Raw genomic sequence first — 21,876 nt, 5'->3', positions numbered from 1 at the left:
CAACAGTGGCTTTCTCTTCATCACTTTCCCATAAAGCTTTGACTGGTAAAGAACTTGGCCTACAGTTGTTGTATGCAAAGTCTCTCTCATCTCAGCTGCTGAAGCTTGTAACTCCTTCAGAGTAGTCATAAGTGTCTTGGTGGCCTCTCTCACTGGTCTCCTTCTTGCACCCTCACTCAGTTTGTGAGGACAGCCTGAGGACAGCAGATTTACACATGTGCCATATTCCTCCCATTTCTTGGTGATGGATTTAATTGAACTCTGGTGGATGTTTAGCGCCTTGGAAATATTTTTGTATCCATCCCCTGACTTATAATTTTCAGTACAATTTTCTCTGAGTTTCTTGGAGTGTTCTTTTGTCTTCATGGTGTAATGGTAGCCAGGAATACTGATTAACCAGTGACTGGACCTTCCAGATACAGCTGTATTTATACTACAATCACTTGAGACAAATTCACTGCATTCAGATGATCCCCATTTCATTAATTGTGAGACTATTTTCTACAATAACCGTTGGTTTAAAGATTAAATATGTAATAAAAGGGAGGCCTATGTGCTGCTTAAAGTGCAAAAAAAAAAAAAAATGTGAGACTACTAGCACAAATTGCCTGTTTAATTAGGTGAGTCACTTTGAAGGGGGTGAATATTTATGCAGTCACTTATTTTACATTACATATTTTTTTTAATTGACATCACTTTTTAGGAATCTGTTGTCACTTTCACATTTAAGAGGATTTTTTTTTTTGTCAGAAAGGCAAATTATATTGACCATGCTTGATTTCTTGAACAAATTTAACAGTAAATGGTACCTGTATGTGAGCTTATTCTGGTATTTTGAGGTAATGAATTCAGAAACACAGAGCATATTAAGTTTCTTTTTCACAAAAACCTTGTAATTCGATAGTGATACAATGAATTTAGAAAAAATATCTCATGCTAATACAGTGGGATTCTGTATGTGTTAAAATTAATTTATTTTAGTAAATTGAAAAAATGATATCATTTTTCAGATTTACTTTAGAGGAGTAGAAAATGTGTGTCAGTTTTTCTTGTATATAATTAACAATTTAATTTAGAATAAAATTCATTAAAATGATAAAAGAATTGTCTCAATATTAGTAATTTTTGTTGGCTCATGAAAATGCACAACAATGACCAAATAGCAAAAAACAAAATCTGAAAATGGACAGAAAAATCATCAACAGGCATGTTTGTGTACACCCATTCATAGAAGCAGGCGTTAACACAAAGACGCAGTCACACACACACGCCTCTAATCCGATGGTATGCGCTGAGCTGTTTAGTGTAACAGGTCCACATTGTTCAGCTATGATGCTCGCCACACATGTGCTCTGGTGTCAAAGGCCAAGTAGTCTCAGCAGGAGCATGTAAAATGACGGTTTAACCCTCTGATAGGCCGGCCTGAGCATTTGACAGCTGGACAGGTCTTCATACAGCAAATGTGTTCATTCATAAGTGAAACTGCTTTTCATTGTAGCAGAAAATTTCAGGGATGATGAGAGATGCTCGAAACATTTGTCTCACTACAATCTAACGATGCATTTCCATCAAACGCTCCAGTGCTTGTTTGCATTACTTGGCAGGTGGGGTGTTAGCCAGCAGTGTGTCTGTTTCCACCCTTTAGAAGCTGATAGGTACACATGGTTCAAACACAAGGATGCCACTCGATTATTTTGGTACCTTACCCAAACTTTTGTCAGAGCGAATAACTGTGTACCGTACCTGACCAAACTGAACCGTACTAACTGGTGGAAGCACGCCAATACTATTCAACAAATTATTTTTATTTTTTATTTAACCAAGGTACTTTATTTAAATTTAACTGCAGTATCACAACAAAAGACAGGATGATATTCTGGTAAATATGTAGCAAAGTATGCAAAATAAGACAGAATGTTTGTTTTTGTGACACGTGAATACTGGTCTGTAGGGTTAAAATATTTAACATTCTACACACATTATAAAAACATCATTAGATCCTTATGTACCTGCATGTATTGTAACTTTAAGGCTGAAAAATAGTAAAAGTTATTCCTCATTGTCAAACTATACCCTCTGAACAGAAAATGAAAGCTTTGACACCCTTTCCTCTATTGATTTAAGTCTACAGCCATTCTTATTGCCCTAAGATTTCTTGTGTAATACTCCCCCTGCTGGCAATCTAACTTCCTAAAACACTGGTCACTCTTGTGCTTTCCTTTCATGATAAATTCATCCAACATCTGACTTTTTCCTCCTCAGGGCCCCATCGCCCCTCCTTCTCTTTTTGATCCCCCCACTGCCCCCAGTGCTCCCTGCCCCCCTCCTCCTCCTCCACCCGGCCCTCCTCCTGTCTTCACTGATGATAACTCTCAGCCTCAGGTGGGCGGTACAGGTGCTCAGCACTCAGCGCTGTTCGCCCAGCTCAACCAGGGCATGGACATCACTAAAGGTGGGTTAACTCCATGGCCTGAAGATAGGCAGAATTTAATTTCACTGGAGACTGGTGAACATCTAATTTTATTCAGCTATTGTAGAATACTGTAAATGGATAGTAAACTCATCTTTTTTAAGTCAACTGTATTTACTTTTTCCCTTTAATAAAGTTTTACACATTTTCTGCTGTTGTGAGAGAAGATTAACATAGAAAATGAACAAAAAAAGGGGGAAAAAAAACCCAAAACACAGAAAAACAATAAATTATCATAGGGGGGCTAATGATTTCATCCTCATCTGTAGGTCTAAAACATGTGTCAGATGCTGATAAGACCCATAAAAACCCAAATCTGCGATCACAAGCTAAACCAGTCAAAAAAAAGTCCCAAGGAGCTGCAAAGTCACCACGAGCATCTGCCCAGAAAAGACCGCCTCTGCTGGAGCTGGAGGGGAAGAAATGGAGGGTGGTACGTGTAACGCTTCATTTGGTGATTGTTCTTAAAGAAGGATGCTGTAGTATTTCAGTTTATCATTAAAATCTTTTATCATTTCTGTTGCTGCAGGAAAACTTTGAGCAGAAACACGACCTGGTGATCGAGGAGACAGAGCTGAAACAAGTAGTCTACGTCTTCAGCTGTAACAACTCCACCGTTCAGATTAAGGGCAAAATCAACTCCATCATCATAGGTGATCAGCCTAGAACACAGATGTAAATCTGCATGTGTGATTACGTTTCTGATGATGTCCCCTTTGATTTTCAGACAACTGTAAGAAGCTGGGTTTGGTTTTTGAGAACGTCGTTGGGATTGTGGAGATTATCAACTCTAAGGGCATTCAGTTACAGGTGAGGAAACATTTACAGTAATTATATGTTAACTTTAAACCAAGGACCAACTTTAAGGAAGTTTAGGCTGGAAATATGCATTTTGAGCTGATTCACAAACATTTTAAAGCTCCTGTGACACATTTTTAACTGGTTATGAAACTTACTAAACCTGCCACACTTTTATTGTTTTGACTTAAAAAAGGAAACCAAAATCATCAGCATTAAGATTTATTATTCCTATATGGCACTGATCATCAACTGGCAGCCCGAGGGCCAAATCAGGCCCCCCAAAGCTTTCTCTCCAGCCCCCAGAAGATCATTAAATTCAGAAAAGGAGGGGGAAAAAAAGATGTTGTGGTTTTAGGAGTGTCTTTTGGCTTCAAATGTCTACAGCTGTTAAATCTATCCCAATGGGTTAAGACTGGCAGAAATGTTGCAAAAATGGCCTGAGTTGACACGAAGGGGAAAAAATGTGCAGGAAAAGAGGTTAAAATGTGGGGAAAAATGGTTAAAGAGGAAGAAAACGGCCAAAAGGTATCAAAAATGAGTTATCAGTGGCAAAAATGTTGCAAAAAAGTAATGAAAAAGTATTAAAAAGTGGCAAGATGGATACTAGAGTGCAACAAAGGGGCAAAAATGTGCAGGAAAAGAGGTTAAAATGTGGCAAAAAATTGGTAGAAAAAAGGGGCAAAAATGATTTAAAAAATGAGTTCTTAGTGACAAAAATGGTGTAAAAGAGTAATGAAAAAGGGTTAAAAAGTAGCAAGATGAATACTAGAGGGGCACAAAGGGGCAAAAATGTGCAGGAAAATTAGATTAAAAGGGTTTAGAGAAAAGAAAAACTGTTTTAAAGAGGCAAAAAGGTATCAAAAATGAGTTAAAAGTGGCAAAAATAACCTGGCAAAGTTGCAAAAATGGGTTAAAGGTTGTCAAAATGGGCAAAAGTGGCAAAAATTGTTTTAAAAGAGGCAAAAACGATCAAAAATAAGTTGAGGGGCAGAAAATGTTGCAGAAATGGCCAAATGAAGAAATGAAAGGGGTTAAAAGTGTCACAAATTAATTACTATTAGTGCTTAATCACAATTGGGGAGGGCCCATTTTTGGGGATTTTCAGGGGACAGGACAATTCTGTGGGCCGGTCTGTCTTTTTTTGGCCTGCTGCATTATAGATAATAGGGATAGATCACGCTGTAACACTTAAAAATTTCCTGCCTTTTGAAAAGAAATACAAATACTTATACAATAATATTTTAATCAGACCAAACTTTTTTAATTTTTGTGTATTTGAAAGTCCAGCCCTCAGAGTCTCTGTCGAGACTAAATCTGGCCCTTGCGCAAATGTGGTTGATGACCCCTGCTATATGGTTTTGTTTTTGTTTTTTTTAAATGATTTTAACTGCTGCCACAGGGTAGGTGTCAGAGAAAAAGCCTTTTCCACTGCAAATATTCACAGTAACTGACAAATCTGACTGCAATATAAGAGCTGGAAAGTAAAAACTACAACACATGTACAGGACAAGATCAACAAAATAAAATGCGCTTGACAGGGAGCGCCATAATTAAAACAGCTTTTCTATATAAGACCTTGAAAGGGATATTTCTGTATTTTTGAAGGTGGGATGTATAAGGTACTTGTCGATTGCGATGGTATTATCCTCCAATGATTTCAGTGAGCAAGGCCCCTTCAAACAGAGGAAGCTAGGCTAAACAGTGTAGCAGATGGGTACAGTGTCTCTGTGTAATTCAGTGAGTTTCATGGTAAAAGGGGCCAAAATACAATGCCAGCTCAATTGAATCCTATGTCGAAAAATTTGTATTGCATAGCTTCCCTACTAGTACAACCAGCGAGTCTTTTTAACGTTTACTAAAATCATATTGGATAATGCCAATACTATTGCAACCTTATAACTACCTACCTTATAACTAACTTCCAAAATACCAAAATATCCCTTTAAAATGAAGAAAATACTTTTATTACACACGAGCTTATATTTTTCAAATATGGAAATGTAATTGGAATACATTAATTTTAACGTTTTATGATAAATGTAAATGCTCACATGAGAAACCATTTGTGTTGATTTAGCACCCCCCTGTGGATAAAATAGTACCTCTTTCTTAACAAATTTTGTCCTACATCCAAAAAAAAGTTGTTTTTTTTTCAGTGGAAAAACTCATTCTTCTCTCTGTAAATAGTCACAAGTATCCCTCATCAGGAATCTTTGTCTTGCACTAGAAAATCGCTGTTTTTTTTATTGCAGTATGCTTTATAACCTAGTGACTCCTACCCTGCAGCAACAATCTGGGGTATAACTAGTAACAATAAAGGGATAATCAGTATGGCAGCTGATGGTCTTAAATGCTTTAGTGGGTCTTCAATATTAATTTCTGTCTGTTTCTTAACCACTAAACACTCCTCACAGGAGCTTTAAAGTCCAGATGGTGCATCTCTTACCTCGTGAGTTCTCTCTCTGTAGGTTTTGGGAAAAGTTCCCACCATTTCCATCAACAAGACAGAGGGCTGCCAGGTTTACCTGGGCAAAGACTCTCTCAGCTGTGACATTGTCAGCGCCAAGAGTTCAGAGATGAACATCATGGTACCACAGGGAGACGAGGATTACGTGAGTGTCTTAGAGGAGGAACATGATCATTTAGTTCTCCTGAGATTCTTGTTTCACAGTTATCCTCCTGTTTGCTCCACAGAGGGAGTTTCCAGTACCTGAGCAGTTCAAGACGGTGTGGGACGGCTCCAAACTGGTGACAGAACCAACTGAAATCGCAGGATAAATACTTCACCATCATCAACATCTTTTAAAGATCAATCCAACTCTTACATTTAATCAGGGCTATGTAAGGGATCCTAGGACAGATGAACTTATGGTCATCTTGCTGTAAATGTGTCTTCATGTGTCTAGCACTTTGAAACATTTGATTTAAACTCAACAAATGTGTCTTTGTGTTTTGTTTTCTTGTCTCTGTTCCATTGGAGTAAAGGCATTTCTGTAAAATTACCCAAGGATTAAATAAGCACCAGGCTCTAAAAAGGGCATCATGTCTGAAAGTGCATCTCCATTTTTGTGGATTACTGTTCGTATGATTAAATATTTGCTTTTTAGATGCAAAAAAGCAAAATTAGTCAACTGCAGTTGACTAAAAGGCCAAGCAGACATGGATTATTGGGAGTTGAGTGTGTATGACTTTTTACTATATTTTCTCTGTTTTAGTTTATATGACTTATATCTTTAAATGTTTAAGGTGCATAGTAGTCAGGTAGAACTGCTGGACTTAGTGAGTGAAGCTTTTGTCAAACTTCATGGTAATTGTTTGCCTAATAGTGCACGGGAAGTTTGATCGGTCAGCTCTAGTGAGGTTTATATGTAAGAAAATATGGAATCAACATGAGCTACATAATTACTACATGGCTACTAATTTCTCTGAATATTTCAGATATCCATAGGTAAACAATAAAGTACTCACAGTAAACACAGCTATCAAACCTGAGCTCTTCCTGTAGTCTCTCTATCACTCTGTACATCAATATTTTATACTAAGATGTAGCGCTTAATACCAGCACAATAGAGAAGAGACTGTGTCACTAATGCTATCAAAACTTCTCATTTACAGAAAAACTATTTTCATGTAATTGTGTACCATTTTTCAAATAAAATCAAAAGCCTCAGTTTTTTATTGGTGTTATTGCTAAATACAGTTTGTACTTTATGATTTATCTCAGCATCTAAGAGCAAATCTAGGAGACAATTTAAACCAAACTCAGCAAAATGGAAAACATCTTGAAAAGAGAGAAGTATGGAGGCCCTAAATGGACATGCATTCACACATTTACTCCTTTTCATTTATTACATTATCTCATTAGCTTGGAAAGACAAGGCTGGCTTTTAGAATTGTGACGATCGTGAAAATCAGGACTGGTACCGATGTGTAAAATAACGATTGCAAAAATGCTGATTACAAAAATTGATGCTTTATTAATTGCTTCAATTGGTGTAAGACTCCCAACAATTCATGCAATTTCTCTCATGTTGGGCCAGTTTGTCCAACAGGTGTCTTCCTCTGACTGAGTAATCTCTGAGTCAGCAGAAAGGGTCTGCATTAAACTGATGCAACACATCAAATACACATTGGTTGCTGTCATCAGTTCACAAAATTTAATTTGCTGATGGGCTGAGGTTTGTCAACAGCACTAATACCAATGCATCTGTGTATCACTACTGGTTTTGCCATGATAGTAAGTACAGGTGCATGTTGAAAAAGCTCATTTTTCCTATAATTTACTTCAGATAGTTAACTTTCCATATCTTCTAGATTCAATTCAAAGCAAAACATGTCATGTCTTTTTTTGTTTTAATCTTGAAGATTACAGTTTACAGCTCACAAAAATCTACTATCTCAAAATGTTATAATATTGTGGAAAAGCCCACTTCTCAAAGACTTCTTATCCTTCATTCTCTTACTCTGGTTCGGTACACAACCATAAACATGGGGAAGACTGCTGACTTGACTTTTGTCCATGAGACAATCACTAACACCCTCCTGAAAGGACAGGCCGTTCTCAAAGTTGACTGAAGGGAAAAGTGTGGTAAGAAAAAGAGCACAAGCAACAGGGATGAGCTCAGCTTTCAGAGGATTGTCAAACAAAACAGATTTAAGAACTTAGGGGAGCTTCGTAAGAAGTGGACTAAGACTGGAGTAAGTGGATCAAGAGCCACCACACAGACAGGTCCAGGAGATGGGCTACAAGTGTCATGTGTGACGAGCCAATCCTGAACCACGGATGTCATCAGCATCTCACCTGAGCTAAGGAAAAAAGAACTGGACTGTTGCTCAGTTGTCTAAAGTCCTGTTGAATTTTAAACTTCATATGTAAATAAAGGTCCCAGAGTCTGAAGGAAGACCAGTGAGGTCCAGTGTTTTGTTTCCACTGTCAGTGATGGTTTGGGGTGCCTTGTCATCTGCTGCTGTTCATCCACTGGTCTTTATCAAATCCAGAGTTAACGCTGTCAGCCGTCTACCAGGAGATTTTAAAGCCCTACAAGCTTCTATCTGCTGAGATACTGTTTTTCTCTTCACCTGTCTACAGTGAAGCCAAAACTAACAGAAACTGGTTTACTGACCATGGTATACTGTGTTTGATTGGCCAGCCACCTGGTCTGACCTGAACCCCACAGAGAATCTCTGGAGAAATGTCGAGGAAGATGAGAGACACCAGACTCAACAATCCAGACAAAGTGAAGGCTGCTATCAGAGCAACCTGGGCTTCATTACACCCCAGCAGTGCCACGGACTGATTGGCTCCATGACACAAGCATAGATGCAGGATTTCATTAATAAGGAGCCCTGACCAACTATTAAGGGAAAAATCAGTAGAAATTGCCAGATCGTTGAAATTTCTGGATTATAAATCCATTTTTGGACAGATGTTTGTGGTATTCTAATATTTAGATAGTGGATTTTTGGGTGCTGTAATCCATAATCATCAAGATTAAACAAAAAGGTTTGACATATTTCACTTTATATGAGATGAATCTATAATAAATATGGAAGTTTCACTTCTTAAATTAAATGACAGGAAATATTTTTTCATGATATTCTATTTTCCTGAGATGTATCTGAACAGCAGTAAAACCTGCACATTAAAAAATTACTCATCATAGGAAATGAGCATTGCAATCTCAAGATAAAGACATGAGTTAGTCAGGATCTCGTGAAAATTACTCTTTATTATGTAAAAATGTTTGGATGTGTAAACTTCAGGCTTCTTTACATAAGGATAAAACAGCCATTGAAAATATATTTTCCACTCTTAAAGTTAATCAAAAAAATAAGTAAGCAGTCAGTCTAGTTGTGTGAGACTTTATGTTTTGTTTTTTTTTTTACATTTATTTTTTTATCATGTGTTTGGGTTTTATCTTTCTGTGTACGTTATACCTGCCATGTCTGTGCTTTGAAAAAAATCCGTATGAAGGTAGAAGATTTACCTACAGCTGATTTATGAAAGTCTAAAGATGTAAAACTAATACTTTTATACAATTTTTAAAGATATAGTTTACATTCAGACTGTTCATACAGTTAGATTCCTAATAAGATCAAAAGATCCCCCTCAGTGCTTGATCACCATATTTCCCTGAGAGTCCTGAGTAAAGAGCATTTCATCTTCCTCCTCGTCCTCTTCTTCAACATATTTGAAAGTTCTTCTGTTACTCTGGTCTTTGAGTGGACTCCGGGCTTTCAGACCTCTGTGGGCTATCACTCTGAAACCCTCAGAGTCCTGCGTGAACAACATAGCCAAACTGTCATCATCAACCGGTCTGCAAGGCTGCAGTGGCAGTCGATTTTTAAGAGGAGAAACGCTCGGTTTCGTCCAGTTAAACTGACAGTCAGAGCTCTCCTCTTTATCAGTGTTTTTCAACAAGTGGGAAGGAAAGTTTTTCCGAGGTGATGCAGTTTTTGGTTTGGTTTTTTTCTGATTTGACAGTGATGCAATGTGAGAGGGAGTATATTGTTTCCTTGGGGATTTACTCGACAAAATACATCTGTTTTCTTTCTCATCCATCTGAGAGGAATTAAAGGCTTTTTGAGTCGAAGTTCTGCCCTCCATCTGAGCACCAAAGGCATCCTCACTCTGCAGACTGTTAAGGAAACTTGGCTCAGAGTCACTGATGTTGTTCTCTGCTTCATTCTTCTGGTAAGTAAGGTCCACTTCATCTTCAGTATACTGGCTAAATGAGAGTACAGGGTCCTGACTCCATGCTTGTGGACAAGGTTGACTCTCTTCTAGCAATGAGGTGTTTGAAATTAGTCTCCTCTTCCTCAGTGGTGGATTTATCTCCTCAAACTGCTTTTCAAATTCGGGGAACACGTTTTTAGAAGGTGTCAGTTTCTGTGTTGGCTCTGGACATACTGCTGCCTCGGCCTCGCTCACAGTTTCATATTGTTCATGGTCTGGACCAGACACAAAGATGTGATCTGTTTCACGGCTTCGTTTTGTCCCTGATGATACAGGTATTGAAGCAGCTATGGCGTGTGTGGATGACTTAGATGAAGAAGCAGGTAACACTGGAAGGTTTAGGACTTCAGCGGTAGACATCTTATTAAGAACTGTTGGCAGAAGGTAAACAACATTAAAAGAAATGTAAAATGTGAATGTTTATATTCATACAAGTTGTGCTGTTCAATGTAACTATTCTTTACATGCTTCTGACTATTCCAGCTGAAAAAACGTATCCTTCTGAGACCCGAACTTTTGTTTGGAATGCATTTTTAATTTCTCCCACATATTTGGGATAATTTGGACCGGATGAGTTAAAAAGCCCAAACTTGTCTTTGAACTGAAACTAACTGTAATCAAATTAAAGTCCAATATCAATACAAATTCCCTAGAATTTTGAAGAAACTACCTAAATTTTCTGTGAAAAAATTCTTAAACATATCTTAAGTTTCTCATTAAAAACACCGCAAAATTTCTTAAAATAATCAAAAATGTTTCAGTGAAACTTTATACTAAAGACTAAATTTTAGCGTCTAAGAAGATCCACTTGAATTCCTGAAAATTAAAATGTACACATAAATTCCACGTGTTTCCATGAAAAAGGATTGAAAATTCCCCCAAAGATGCCGACAAATCCCCTGAAAATCCCATCATCTTTTAGAAATATCCCAATCAAATTCCCCAAATTAAAATCCATAAATTTCCCAGTTTCTGTGAGCATACCTAAACATTTTGAAGCAAATTTTCACCAAAGAATTCAAATAAAATTCCCCAAAAACTAATACATTTCCCAAATCAATACAAAAATGACTGATTTTTAAAACAATCCCCCAAACATAAAATGACAAAATTTCCATGCAAATACTTAAAAAGTCACTGCAAAAGCACTTCCAATGAAACCTTTAAAAATACATAAACATATCCCAAATTTCCCATTAAAAATTCTTGACAATTCCATAGCAAATCATCTCAGTATTCCCAGTAAATTACTTTAACTTGAATGAAAAGTCCAGACAATTTCCTTTAAAAAGTAGGAATAGGAGAAATTTTTACCATGTTGTAGGAAAGCCAGAATGTAATGTCCTCATATGTGCAGTCGGGGTCTTAGGGGGATACATTTATTATTATCTCATGATGTGAATCCTGACAGCAACCTAGAGTTTAACTTACCTCTGCGCTGTGGTGAGAAGAAGGTTGAGATGGAGCTCTGTTTAGTCTTTGGCATTTCCAGTTTTGTCTGAGTGAAGTTCAGAGCCACAGCCAAATTATACCCCTGACCTCCAGTGAAGGGATTCAGCAATTTAGAAATGGGACGAGGTGGTCGTTTCTGGAACATAATGTTAACAGAATATAAAAATCATCAGACTTCTATGTGCAATAACAGAATAAGAGGCTCCTGATTATATAAAAGTATGGCTGTTTAACTTTTTGATATCCTTTGTTTTAAATTATAAATTATCTGTTATTTTGATCAACGATAAGAGTCAAAAATGCTGAAGCTTTGACAAAACAAAACATCTAAAGTGCAAAGAAGAGGAAAGGAAGCAAACTCCTGATTACTGTCGAACATACACATATGAACAAAAGTCACTTCACTGTATTCAAATCCATTCACTTTAATAGGAGCTGTTAGTACAGCGTCCACACTTCTTGCAAGATCCAAGATCTTGGAGTGTTTCTGTGGGAATTTGTGCCCATTCATTCTGTAGATCATTTATGAGGTCAGGCACTCATGTTGGACCAGAAAGCCCTGCTCACAATCTCATCCCAAAGGTGCTTGACGGGGTTGAGGTCAGGGGTCAGTGAGGGCCAGTCAAGTTCTTCAACCACAAACTCATCAAACCATATCGTTATAGTCCTTGCTTTGTGCATTGGGGCACAATCACATTGAAATAGAAAAGGGCCCTCCTTAAACTGTCAAAAATATCTTGGTATGCTGAAGCATTAAAATTGGCTTCACTGGAGATAAGGGGCCTAGCCCAAACCAGCAGCAGCTGCTCAGCAATGGATACTCATTCATAAAGCTCCTACCACACAGTCTTTCTATTTATTCATTGCTGCCAGTGGAAGTTGAGAATTTTTCAGCTATGGAATCAGCAGTGTTGGAGACTTTTACCTACCATGCTCCTTCGCAGTTGTTAAACCCAGTTCTGTGATTTTACGTGGTCTTTTGCTTCATGGCTGAGTTGCTGTTGATAGTACTACTCTTGAAGTCATTGAGCTCTTCAGAATAACCCATTTAATATCACACCTGTGTAAACATGTCTGACTGAAACACCTGAATCCAATAATTAACAGGTGTAGACAAATACTTTTGTCCATATAGTGTATTTATCCAATTTAGACACTGTTTACATGTTTTCTTAACATTTTTGATGACTGAAATGAAGACATTCCCAATATTGGCTGTCCTAGGACTATAATAACCTTTAAAGTTACAGTAACATCAATTTAGCCGCAATTGAAAGCTGTTATTTTACTTATAATTACCTGTTTAGCTTTCCCTTTCAGCTGCACCGTGTCTAACCAAACTCCACATTCCTCCTGAACTCTGGTCTTCAGTGCTGCTTTCGAGGTCTTCATGATGAACAGTAAAGGTCTGCAAAACATTAGATTAAGACATTAAATCAATCCTTTTTCCCGCTGATCGGCTTAGATCAACTTTTAAAGTTATTAGAAAAAGCTAGCCTAGTTAGCCAACAGCTATATCTGGGTGTAGTTGAGAAAATCAAAGCTTTATAGTGGAGTTTCCTGAAATAAAATAATACTTCCAAATTCAGCTGCGCTTTAATATTGATTATGAATTTTCGGCACCCCCTTTTTAAGTAAATAATACTTAACTATCGTTGTTTACCTATATTTTTTCTTCGGAATTTCGCCCTCGCTTCTGTTTTGTTTGAGTCTCGCGCCTCGACAGTTGGCTTCCACCGATGTTTGACTGTTAAAAAATATAAAAGTAGTTAACCATAAAACAATTTATTTACCGAAATAACGTCTTTAAAATGTGTGATATACAAATGAAACGTATAAACATCGTATCTTAGACACACATCCGCGTATTTTAAAATATATATATTTGTGATTAGGCGCCAGGGATACCTGATATTTTGACGTCCGCTGGTCCTCGCAGGAGGGTGTGTTTACATTGACGTCACAGCAGTTTGACGAAAGGGTGAGCAAAGTGTCTTTAATTTCTTTGATTAAACACTTCAAACATCACTGTAATGTTATATATCCTGATTTATATCGCAATAATAGAAACTAATCTGAAGTTAAATGCTGATAAACAACTATCTGTAAGGCCAGGTTATAATAAATCTTCCAGGAAGTGCCTACGAGCTAGCCTCGACAGCTAACTGAGGGCTAGCCTGTTCGACAACATTAAATAGTTGAGTTAATGGTTCGTCTGTTTTTAACAGTTTCAGAGCTGCTGTTCTAGAGTAATCATGTATTTATTCAAATGGATGCTCAGTGAGGCAGCATCTTAGCTCTCCACCGTTAAGCTTTAATACTGTAGCTCGCCAGTACTAAAACTGTTTGTGTGACTTGACATAATTTTAAAACGATTCTATAAAACTTAGCAATCTAATCAAAAATAAACGGCAGATTTTAGCCTCCAACGACTGACATAACAAATATCGGAAACTTTTTCGTATACATTTTAATTTGAGCAAGAAATAAACATAAAATGCACTCCTGAAAAACCAACAACAACAAAAAAACATCTTATTTTATTTCTATTGTTACAAAGAGCTTTCTATTTTTGTTTTATATGAAGGATTCACATCAGTGCTTAGAGTGGAACGATTTAGGAAAAAATCTAATTGCGATTTCCCCCAATATTACGATTCAATATACAATTATTTTTTGTCTCAACTAACACCATGTTAGATAGATTAAATTATGGCTGAACTATTTTTTTTAGAAATAAATAGTTGTGTTTATTCTGACTTAAATTTCAAAATCTGTGTGAATTGTTGTATTGAAGAGAATGATAATTTGTGTCACTATTTTTTTAAGTGTGTATATATATATATATATATATATATATTTATATATATATATATATATATATATATGTAAGCTCATTCATGCCCATGCAAGCAGGGCATGAATGAGATGGACATGACACATGAGGTTTGCAAGAAGTGCTACATGAAAACAAAATACTGTGGAAATATGACAAACATGAGGGCAAGACTAATACTAAATCAGCTAGAGTTGAAAAATGGTATTGATCCCAATATATTGTATCGCAATACTCACTGTATTGCAAATTTTTTTGAATCGCGATATCGAATTGTGACCCAAGTATCGTGATAATATCGTATCGTGGGGCCACTAGTGATTCCCACCCCTAGCTAAAATATAATTATTGTTATCCATGAATTTTCAAATGTACTCATTTACAAAAAAAACCCCTGAAAAAATAGTAAAGCACATTATTATTTCTTGAATACTATGTCAAATTATAGTTATTTACTTGCATTCCTGAACAGAAAAATGAGTTTTAGTGGTTGTAAGTGCTTGATTAATTTCTGACTTCTCAGAGAAGCCCAGTGAGCCGGCTCAAATTTGGGTATAAAAAGGTGAATTCAGTTTGAAATTCCTCATTTCTGTTCAAAATGGTAAAACGTGGAGAGCTCACTGAAAATGAAAGTGTCCGCATTAAAGCACTTCATGATGCTGGATGGTCTCTGAGACAAATATGACAGGTGGTCTAATAAACTTGTTAAGCACTGTATATCTATCTATCTATCTATCTATCTATCTATATATATATATAAGGAAGGTAGGATTTTTGGTAAACTTTTAAAAACCTGACACTTGAATGAGTGTTTGCACAATGTGTAAAGGATCTTTACTGCATACAAAAATTATACTATATTTTGATATAATATCAAATTATTTGAAATTATTTCTGTAAAAACCTCAGGTTTTGTATTTTTTATGCTACTTAATATTTGTATGATTTAACCTGAAACACACACTTCTAAACTATCATTATTCTATGCGTTTTCCTTGATAACCATAGACTCATGACACCATTTATGGACTACATCATATTGTATTCCTAGTATTGTCCAGTAAAATCACAATGGCACATTATTAACAAAAAATGCCACACTAATTCACATCACATCTGATAAACAAGTGTCTGGTAAAGAACACTAAAAAGTGCTGTATATCCCACCTGTGGGCTCATTGTTGGGGGCTTTAAAACCTTGGTTTTCAAAATAAAATGATTTATTTATTAATGGTACAGTTTATTAATATTGGGCTGAAGGATACATTTGATAATAATGTGATGGATTTCAACATTATTTATTTATTTATTTATTTTTCAGATCAAGCCCTAATATATTTACATCATGTTTCATGGGATACCGGTCACAGCAGGAGTGGGTGGAGGTAAGGCCTACATATGAGTACAGTATTTTAGTCAACATCCTTTCATCCTTTTTTTTACAGTAATGCCTACTTGGTCCCATAAATCTTATTTCTTATTATTATTGTTTACCATAGCTCCAGCAAATAAACCTGAGTTATACGAGGTAAGTGTAGCTATTATTTTCTCTTTAGCCATGACTTTCACAAATACTGTTATTTAATCTTTATAACATTTGATCTTCTCTTTTTGTGTGTGGGGGTACTGTCCATTTTTAAAGCTGCTTTATCAATGAGCAATTCTTTAAAAAATGAATTACAACCAAGCAAAAAACTCAAAACAGATTTTGTCTTTGCAGGAAGTGAAACTTTACAAAAATGCAAGAGAAAGGGAGAAGTAAGTAGATTTATATCATTTTTAATAGTCCAGTATGCACAGACAGAAACCCTCATCATTCATCATGTTGCCACAGCTCTTACCTTATTTCTTATTTCTACCTTGTTTCTATAAGGTATGACAACATGGCGGAGCTGTTTGCTGTTGTGAAAACTCTTCAGGCCTTGGAGAAGGCTTACATTAAAGACTGTGTCACACCTAATGAGTGAGTCATGCTTGAGTTAATATTTTGTGTTTAAGTGGAAAAAAAAAGTCCCATAATGACTTTGACTGTCAACTAGAATTAAGGTGGAGATCTTGTCTGTTTCAGATACACTGCTTCCTGTTCCAGACTGTTGGTTCAGTATAAGGCCGCTTTTAAACAGGTGCAGGGCTCCGATGTCGGCTCCATTGATGATTTCTGCAGGAAGTACAGAGTGAGTTCCTGTTTGCATTACAGATGATATTTCTGTTAAGAGCAGTGAGTTGCTCTTACAGGGTTTATATATATATATATATATATATATATATATATATATATATATACACACACACACACACACACACACACATTGGGTTTCACTCAGTTTTCAAAAGGCTGACAACAATTGGAACCGGTCAAAATGGAGGATTATGGCAGGATATGGGATCAGTTTTGTTTTAGCGTTTAACACCACCATTGCTGTTGTTGCCGTGGCTGTGTTTGCTGTGCTTCCTCCATCGGTCAGATTGCTTCCTGATTGGCTTAGTGGTGCACAATTAATAGAATCACAATGCGATATCAGGCCGTGCAATTACATAATCGTATGAGAGGTTGCATTTATTTTAGTATTCAGTAGGACTTGAAATGTTAACACTCCTGCAGAAAGGCCTTTAAGTGTACAATTTTGCCATTCATTTTGTTAAGTTACCCTTTTTTAATTTTTTTTTCTTAAAGCAGTACCATAAAAACCTCAGGCTCTATATTTTTATGCTACTTAATATTTGGATGTTTTGAGTTGAGAAATACACACATTATTACTAAATCATGCAGCACTGGATGGGCTTTGGTTCTGTTCCACATAATAATTCTGCTTGTACTTGTCTTTCCTCTGATTTCCCCACACAAAAGGATTTCTGTTTGTGAATACTGAACATGTTTATGATCTCTATGATCAGCTCTGATAATCTTCCAAGCACATCAGGGAGAGAATATACCCTCTAGAACCACTTCAGACTACAGGAAAATCTGGCAAGATAATCTTTAGAACCATCCGATAATCAGGCACAGGCAATCAGGCCGAAAATTGGAACTATTATCTTGTAGTATGTGCCAAGTGTACGAAGTACCTCTTACAACGCCACTTTGAAAAATAACAAACCACCCCTTTAACCTCTGGAGATGTTTATTAAAGGCCGAAAACTGATCTGAGTCGTGATCCATTGTCCTCAATTCTGACTGTTCAATAGTCTGTTGCTTTAGTCAGCTTCATTATCTTAACGTGAATCAGCCGCTGTCTACTGTGTCTGAGGCAATAATTTGCTGGGATGTCCCTGAATATGAGTAAACATGCATTATGCAGCCTACAGTGGTGGCTTATAAGTCATGTTGTTGTGATGTTAAAATGATTAAAGGCTCTTTGTTGCCATGGATGATGGATTTGTACATTGTGTCTTTTCTAGCTTGATTGCCCACTCGCCATGGAAAGGATTAAGGAGGATCGGCCAATCACCATCAAGGATGACAAGGGGAACCTGAACCGCTGCATTGCAGATATAGTCTCGGTACGTCCTCCATCATTATTAAAGTGTCAGTCTGATTCAGACTCATAAAGAACATGTGCCAGAATGAAAGTTAATGCAGTCTTTTTCAAAATGATTTAGTGAGATCAGTTCTGGCATAAGAGGCTGAAGTGGTTTCACTTAATTTGGCTCATCCTCAGCTCAGTCATAGAGGAGAGTGTGTGGGTGTTGCCAGCTGAATCGGCTTCCAGCTTCTTTCTCATCTCATAAAATCAGTCATAGAGGCAACGTCTGTTACCCCTGTTTGTGGTTCTGATAAAATTGAAAACATATTTGTTTTTGCTGATAGTGGAACTTGATCAACTCGTTAGTTTCTTCTGTCTCTTCTTCTATTTTCAGCTCTTCATCACAGTGATGGACAAGCTGAGATTGGAGATAAGGGCCATGGACGAGGTAGATATAAAAATATCAACAGCAAACATGTATAAATATAAATGACAGATGAAGGATGCTTGATTAACTTGTTTTGTCATTGGTGCAGATCCAGCCAGACCTGAGGGAACTGATGGAAACCATGAACAGAATGAGCAATATGCCTCCAGACTCAGAGGCCAAGGACAAAGTCAGCCTCTGGTTAGTGACTCTGGTCAAACCTGGTTTACTGGGGTTATATTTTACACCTCATGGGGACAGATTGCTTGATAATGAGTGGGTCAGTAGATGTAAAGATAACAGCGATTTAAAATAACCCTTGCACAAATCTGCTACCTTATTTTTAAATAATTATTCTTTCATTAATAAGGAATGGCGTGATATCTTGGAGAGCTGAAATGGTTCTTACAAATGTATTAGAATAATAATAATTAAAAAAGAAATATCACATTGACATAAGTATTCAGAATTTAGCTCAGGTTCCTTCCATTTCTCTGGATCTTTACTGAGATGTTTCTACACCTTGACTGGAGTCCACCTGTGGTAAATTAAATCAACTGGACATGATTTGGAAAGGCACACACCTCTCTATAGAAGGCCTCTCAGCTGGCAATGCATATCAGAGTAAAAACCAAACCATGAGGTCACAAAAATCTGTCTGCGAAGCTATTAGGAGCAATTGAGAAAGAAAGGCCTTAGTAAGAGAGGTTCCCAAGAACCTGATGGTCACTCTGACTGAGCTCCAGTAGGGGTGCACCGATTGATCGGCACCGATTTCCTTAATTCTGGGGGATCGGCGATCGGCTGATTCTTACATATGAAACCGATCTTATCCACTGATCTTATCTACCTCTACCTACTAAAATGTGAGAAATGAAAGACTAAAGGAACTGATATAATTTAGTAGTTCGGACAGCAATGCTCTAAACTTTTCATTTATATTTGAGAGAACTAGGCTACCTCATGTGCAATTAAAACAACAAGTTTGTATTATTTCATGGGTATTGTTCAATGTTTTTCAATAAAATAAGATTGGAACATTGAAGGTGTATGCTGTCAGTTATAAAGAAAAATCGGTATTGGCCAAAAGCGGAATCGGCAGGTCAGGCTTTTTAAAGATCGCTGATCTGCCAGAAAATTGCAATCGGTGCACTTATAGGCTCCAGAGATTCTGTGTGGAGATGGGACAAATTTCCAGAAGGACAACCATCGCTGCAGCCCTCCGCTGATCTGGGCTTTATGGCAGAGTGACTAGAGAGAAGACTGTCCTCAGTGTACAACAAATGAAAGCCCACTTGGCCTTCACATGGCGTTTTTTTTAAACTCCAAGTGGGCTTTCTGTTTGCCTCCTTGCAGGTTGAATAAATTCCTGTAAAATTATAGCTGTGGTAACACAATAACACATTTTAGTCATTCTAATAATAACATATTTACTAGGTTAAGCCCTCTTTTAATCCTTTATGAAATAACTGAACTTTTTTCTGCTGGTTTAAATTCCTCTGTAGCAACATCACATGAGGAATCAAATAATTTCAGTTGAAGTATCAAATCAAAAATGTGTGACAAATCTGGGGTTTTCTAGTTTTGGCTCAAAACTAAAGTTTATATGCATTTGTCATCAATGATTATGTGGCATACTGGGGTCACATTTAAAGTGCAAAGAAATTTACTCATTATTTGCTAAGATCATGTCATACTTTCACAGAGTCTGTTAATATTAGCACTGCTAGCATGTAAAAGAAAGCTTTATTTGTATATTACAGTAGCAAATACTGTCTTCATTTTCTTGACTATGTTGTCACAATTTTATCTTACAATCTGCGTGAAACATGCACGTGTGTCGCTACTGTAACTGGTCTTAAAATTATTAAATTCTACATCAGGTTGGATGTGCTGCTTAATCCACCATTTCAGTGTTGTCATGTCCCGCTTTAGCCCCCAGTCCCCCTCTAGTCGGTCTGTGAAAGTCTCCTGCTGTGAGGTGCATATGTGCACTTCAGTTTTTAGTGAGCTTTTGTGGTTTGCTAAATTCTGCCAGTCATAATAGTTTTGTTAGGACTGTCATTTACCTTGTTTTTGTTATTTCTCAGGTTGACCACCCTCAGCAGCATGTCAGCCTCAGACGAGTTGGATGATAATCAGGTGCGCCAGATGTTGTTTGACCTGGAGTCGGCCTACAATGCCTTCAACCGCTTTCTACACTCCTCTTAAAGCACCGATCCATCATCGACGATATCTGTCTGAAATTCTGACTCTAATATCTCTTAAGTTAAAAAACACTTTTCTTTCTCTTTGACGTTATTTGGAGAATGTTTTCTGCCTCATAACCCCAAATTCTTTCCCTCCATTGTTTCCTTTGTTCTTTATTAATGTGTATTTGTATTACTCCACTGACATTACTCCATACTGACACAGTACGTTTACATGCACAGAAAAGTCAAACTTCATGTTCTGCACATGCTTTACAGTCCCTGCAAGACTTTGTTTATGAGCATAAATGCTACCACAGCAGGTATCACGTTGTCTGCCTACAGATGTTACCATAATCCAGAGGGACTTTGCATTTGTGCCAAACATAAAGTGTAGAGTTGGTTTGAAATGTATGACATGCTCACATTAATAAATGGATTCTCTTGGTTTTCACGTATAGTGGGATAATCGCAGAAGTCCAGTTAATCAGCCTAACTGAGCTATAATTGTGGTTTGACTTATTGGTGCATGTAAACGTACTGTGCGTCTGGTACATCAGACTCCTCCTATGCTGTGAGATTCCTCGTCAACCTCTTTTCTTGTCAAACCTCAGTGACAGATCCTGTAATACTGGCTGTTTATTCTGCAACAACAGAAAAAAGTTTACCTGTAACTTTATAATATTAAAAAGGTCTAATTTTGTACTTCATTTTTGCAAAGCACCAAAAAAAGAATCTTACATTATAATTGGCAAAAGTCCACACATAGAGAAAAGGTTCAAACAGCCAAAGCCTTCGTATCTTTAAAAATTGAGGGTTTTTTCTCTAAGGTACCTGTGTTTAATCCATGACTTGTAACATGGGGTCAGATGAGCAGATTTTGCTCAACACACCATGTTTTTTAGAAGATTAATAAAACAATATTTTTTTCTTGAAAGGGTAGAAAGAATAATCGTTTCAGATAATGGGAGAAAAAGCAGCTGATGTCAAGTCACTTAAAGATGATTAGACTGCACTCTACATTAGTAATTAAACATTTGGTGGAAGGAATTATTTATGTACATCTTTATGTTAACTTGCATAATCCATGTTTCCTTTTGAAGTGAGGGTTTGGCCACATGAAGTGGGCAGAAGCGAGGTGGACACACCCCCACCATATTTTTGCTTGCTAAATATGTTTCAGCCCTCAGACACCATTAGGGAGAGCATATTTATTAAGGTTTATCATTGTAAATAATAGTTTTGATTTTTAAATAAGACCATGTAACACCTTTTAGAAATAAAGATGAAAAATATACCTCCAACTTCACTTGTGTTTGGTGTCAGTTAGGTAAAAATGTTTGCTTATTTGCTCAAGACTAAAAATATCTCTCTTTTGATGTTTTGGACAGGATAAAATCAGAGCAAATGAGAGGTGGTGAGACATAAAGGTACAAAGATCTACTTAACAATCAATCCGTTGTTTGGACTTGGTGATGTGAGGCTTGCATGTAGCTGCTCG

The 21,876-nt window shown here is 37.0% G+C and overlaps 3 protein-coding genes across 5 annotated transcripts in view; 2 read left to right on the top strand and 1 right to left on the bottom strand.

Moving 5' to 3' along the window:
- Nucleotides 1-6,941, top strand: part of cap2 (cyclase associated actin cytoskeleton regulatory protein 2) — a 35,714-nt gene extending 28,773 nt beyond the window's left edge. Inside the window, exons 8-13 of the mRNA XM_041808299.1 lie at nt 2,263-2,452; nt 2,740-2,903; nt 3,000-3,123; nt 3,198-3,280; nt 5,740-5,883; nt 5,966-6,941. Coding sequence (XP_041664233.1) covers nt 2,263-2,452; nt 2,740-2,903; nt 3,000-3,123; nt 3,198-3,280; nt 5,740-5,883; nt 5,966-6,049 — 789 coding nt within the window. The 3' untranslated portion in view covers nt 6,050-6,941. The remainder of the gene's footprint in view (nt 1-2,262; nt 2,453-2,739; nt 2,904-2,999; nt 3,124-3,197; nt 3,281-5,739; nt 5,884-5,965) is intronic.
- A 2,041-nt stretch (nt 6,942-8,982) lies between these two features.
- LOC121524349 (aurora kinase A and ninein-interacting protein) lies at nt 8,983-13,273 on the bottom strand. 2 transcript variants are annotated; one of them, XM_041809693.1, is made up of 4 exons: nt 13,123-13,273; nt 12,759-12,867; nt 11,439-11,595; nt 8,983-10,378 (listed from the first exon to the last, which is right to left on the bottom strand). In XM_041809693.1, the coding sequence occupies exons 2-4, from the start codon at nt 12,849-12,851 to the stop codon at nt 9,381-9,383; spliced, it is 1,248 nt and encodes a 415-aa protein (XP_041665627.1). In that variant the 5' UTR covers nt 12,852-12,867; nt 13,123-13,273; the 3' UTR covers nt 8,983-9,380. The 2 variants fall into 2 exon arrangements, with proteins under 2 accessions (XP_041665627.1, XP_041665628.1); XM_041809694.1 differs by lacking the exons at nt 12,759-12,867; nt 13,123-13,273 and adding an exon at nt 12,389-12,503.
- vps28 (VPS28 subunit of ESCRT-I) lies at nt 12,846-21,672 on the top strand. Of its 2 annotated transcripts, none has more exons than XM_041809696.1 (10): nt 12,846-12,865; nt 15,617-15,680; nt 15,795-15,823; nt 16,016-16,053; nt 16,169-16,258; nt 16,364-16,469; nt 17,695-17,796; nt 18,154-18,207; nt 18,296-18,387; nt 20,277-21,672. In XM_041809696.1, exons 2-10 carry the CDS (start codon nt 15,641-15,643, stop codon nt 20,395-20,397), a joined length of 672 nt encoding a protein of 223 aa, XP_041665630.1. In that variant the 5' UTR covers nt 12,846-12,865; nt 15,617-15,640; the 3' UTR covers nt 20,398-21,672. The 2 variants fall into 2 exon arrangements, with proteins under 2 accessions (XP_041665630.1, XP_041665629.1); XM_041809695.1 differs by lacking the exon at nt 12,846-12,865 and adding an exon at nt 13,383-13,440.
- Nucleotides 21,673-21,876: the final 204 nt, after the last annotated feature.

Source organism: Cheilinus undulatus, linkage group 16 (genome assembly GCF_018320785.1).
Source record: "Cheilinus undulatus linkage group 16, ASM1832078v1, whole genome shotgun sequence".
Lineage (NCBI taxonomy): Eukaryota > Metazoa > Chordata > Actinopteri > Labriformes > Labridae > Cheilinus > Cheilinus undulatus.
Note: the sequence above shows the minus strand (reverse complement) of the source record. Positions and strands in the feature narration are given on the sequence as shown.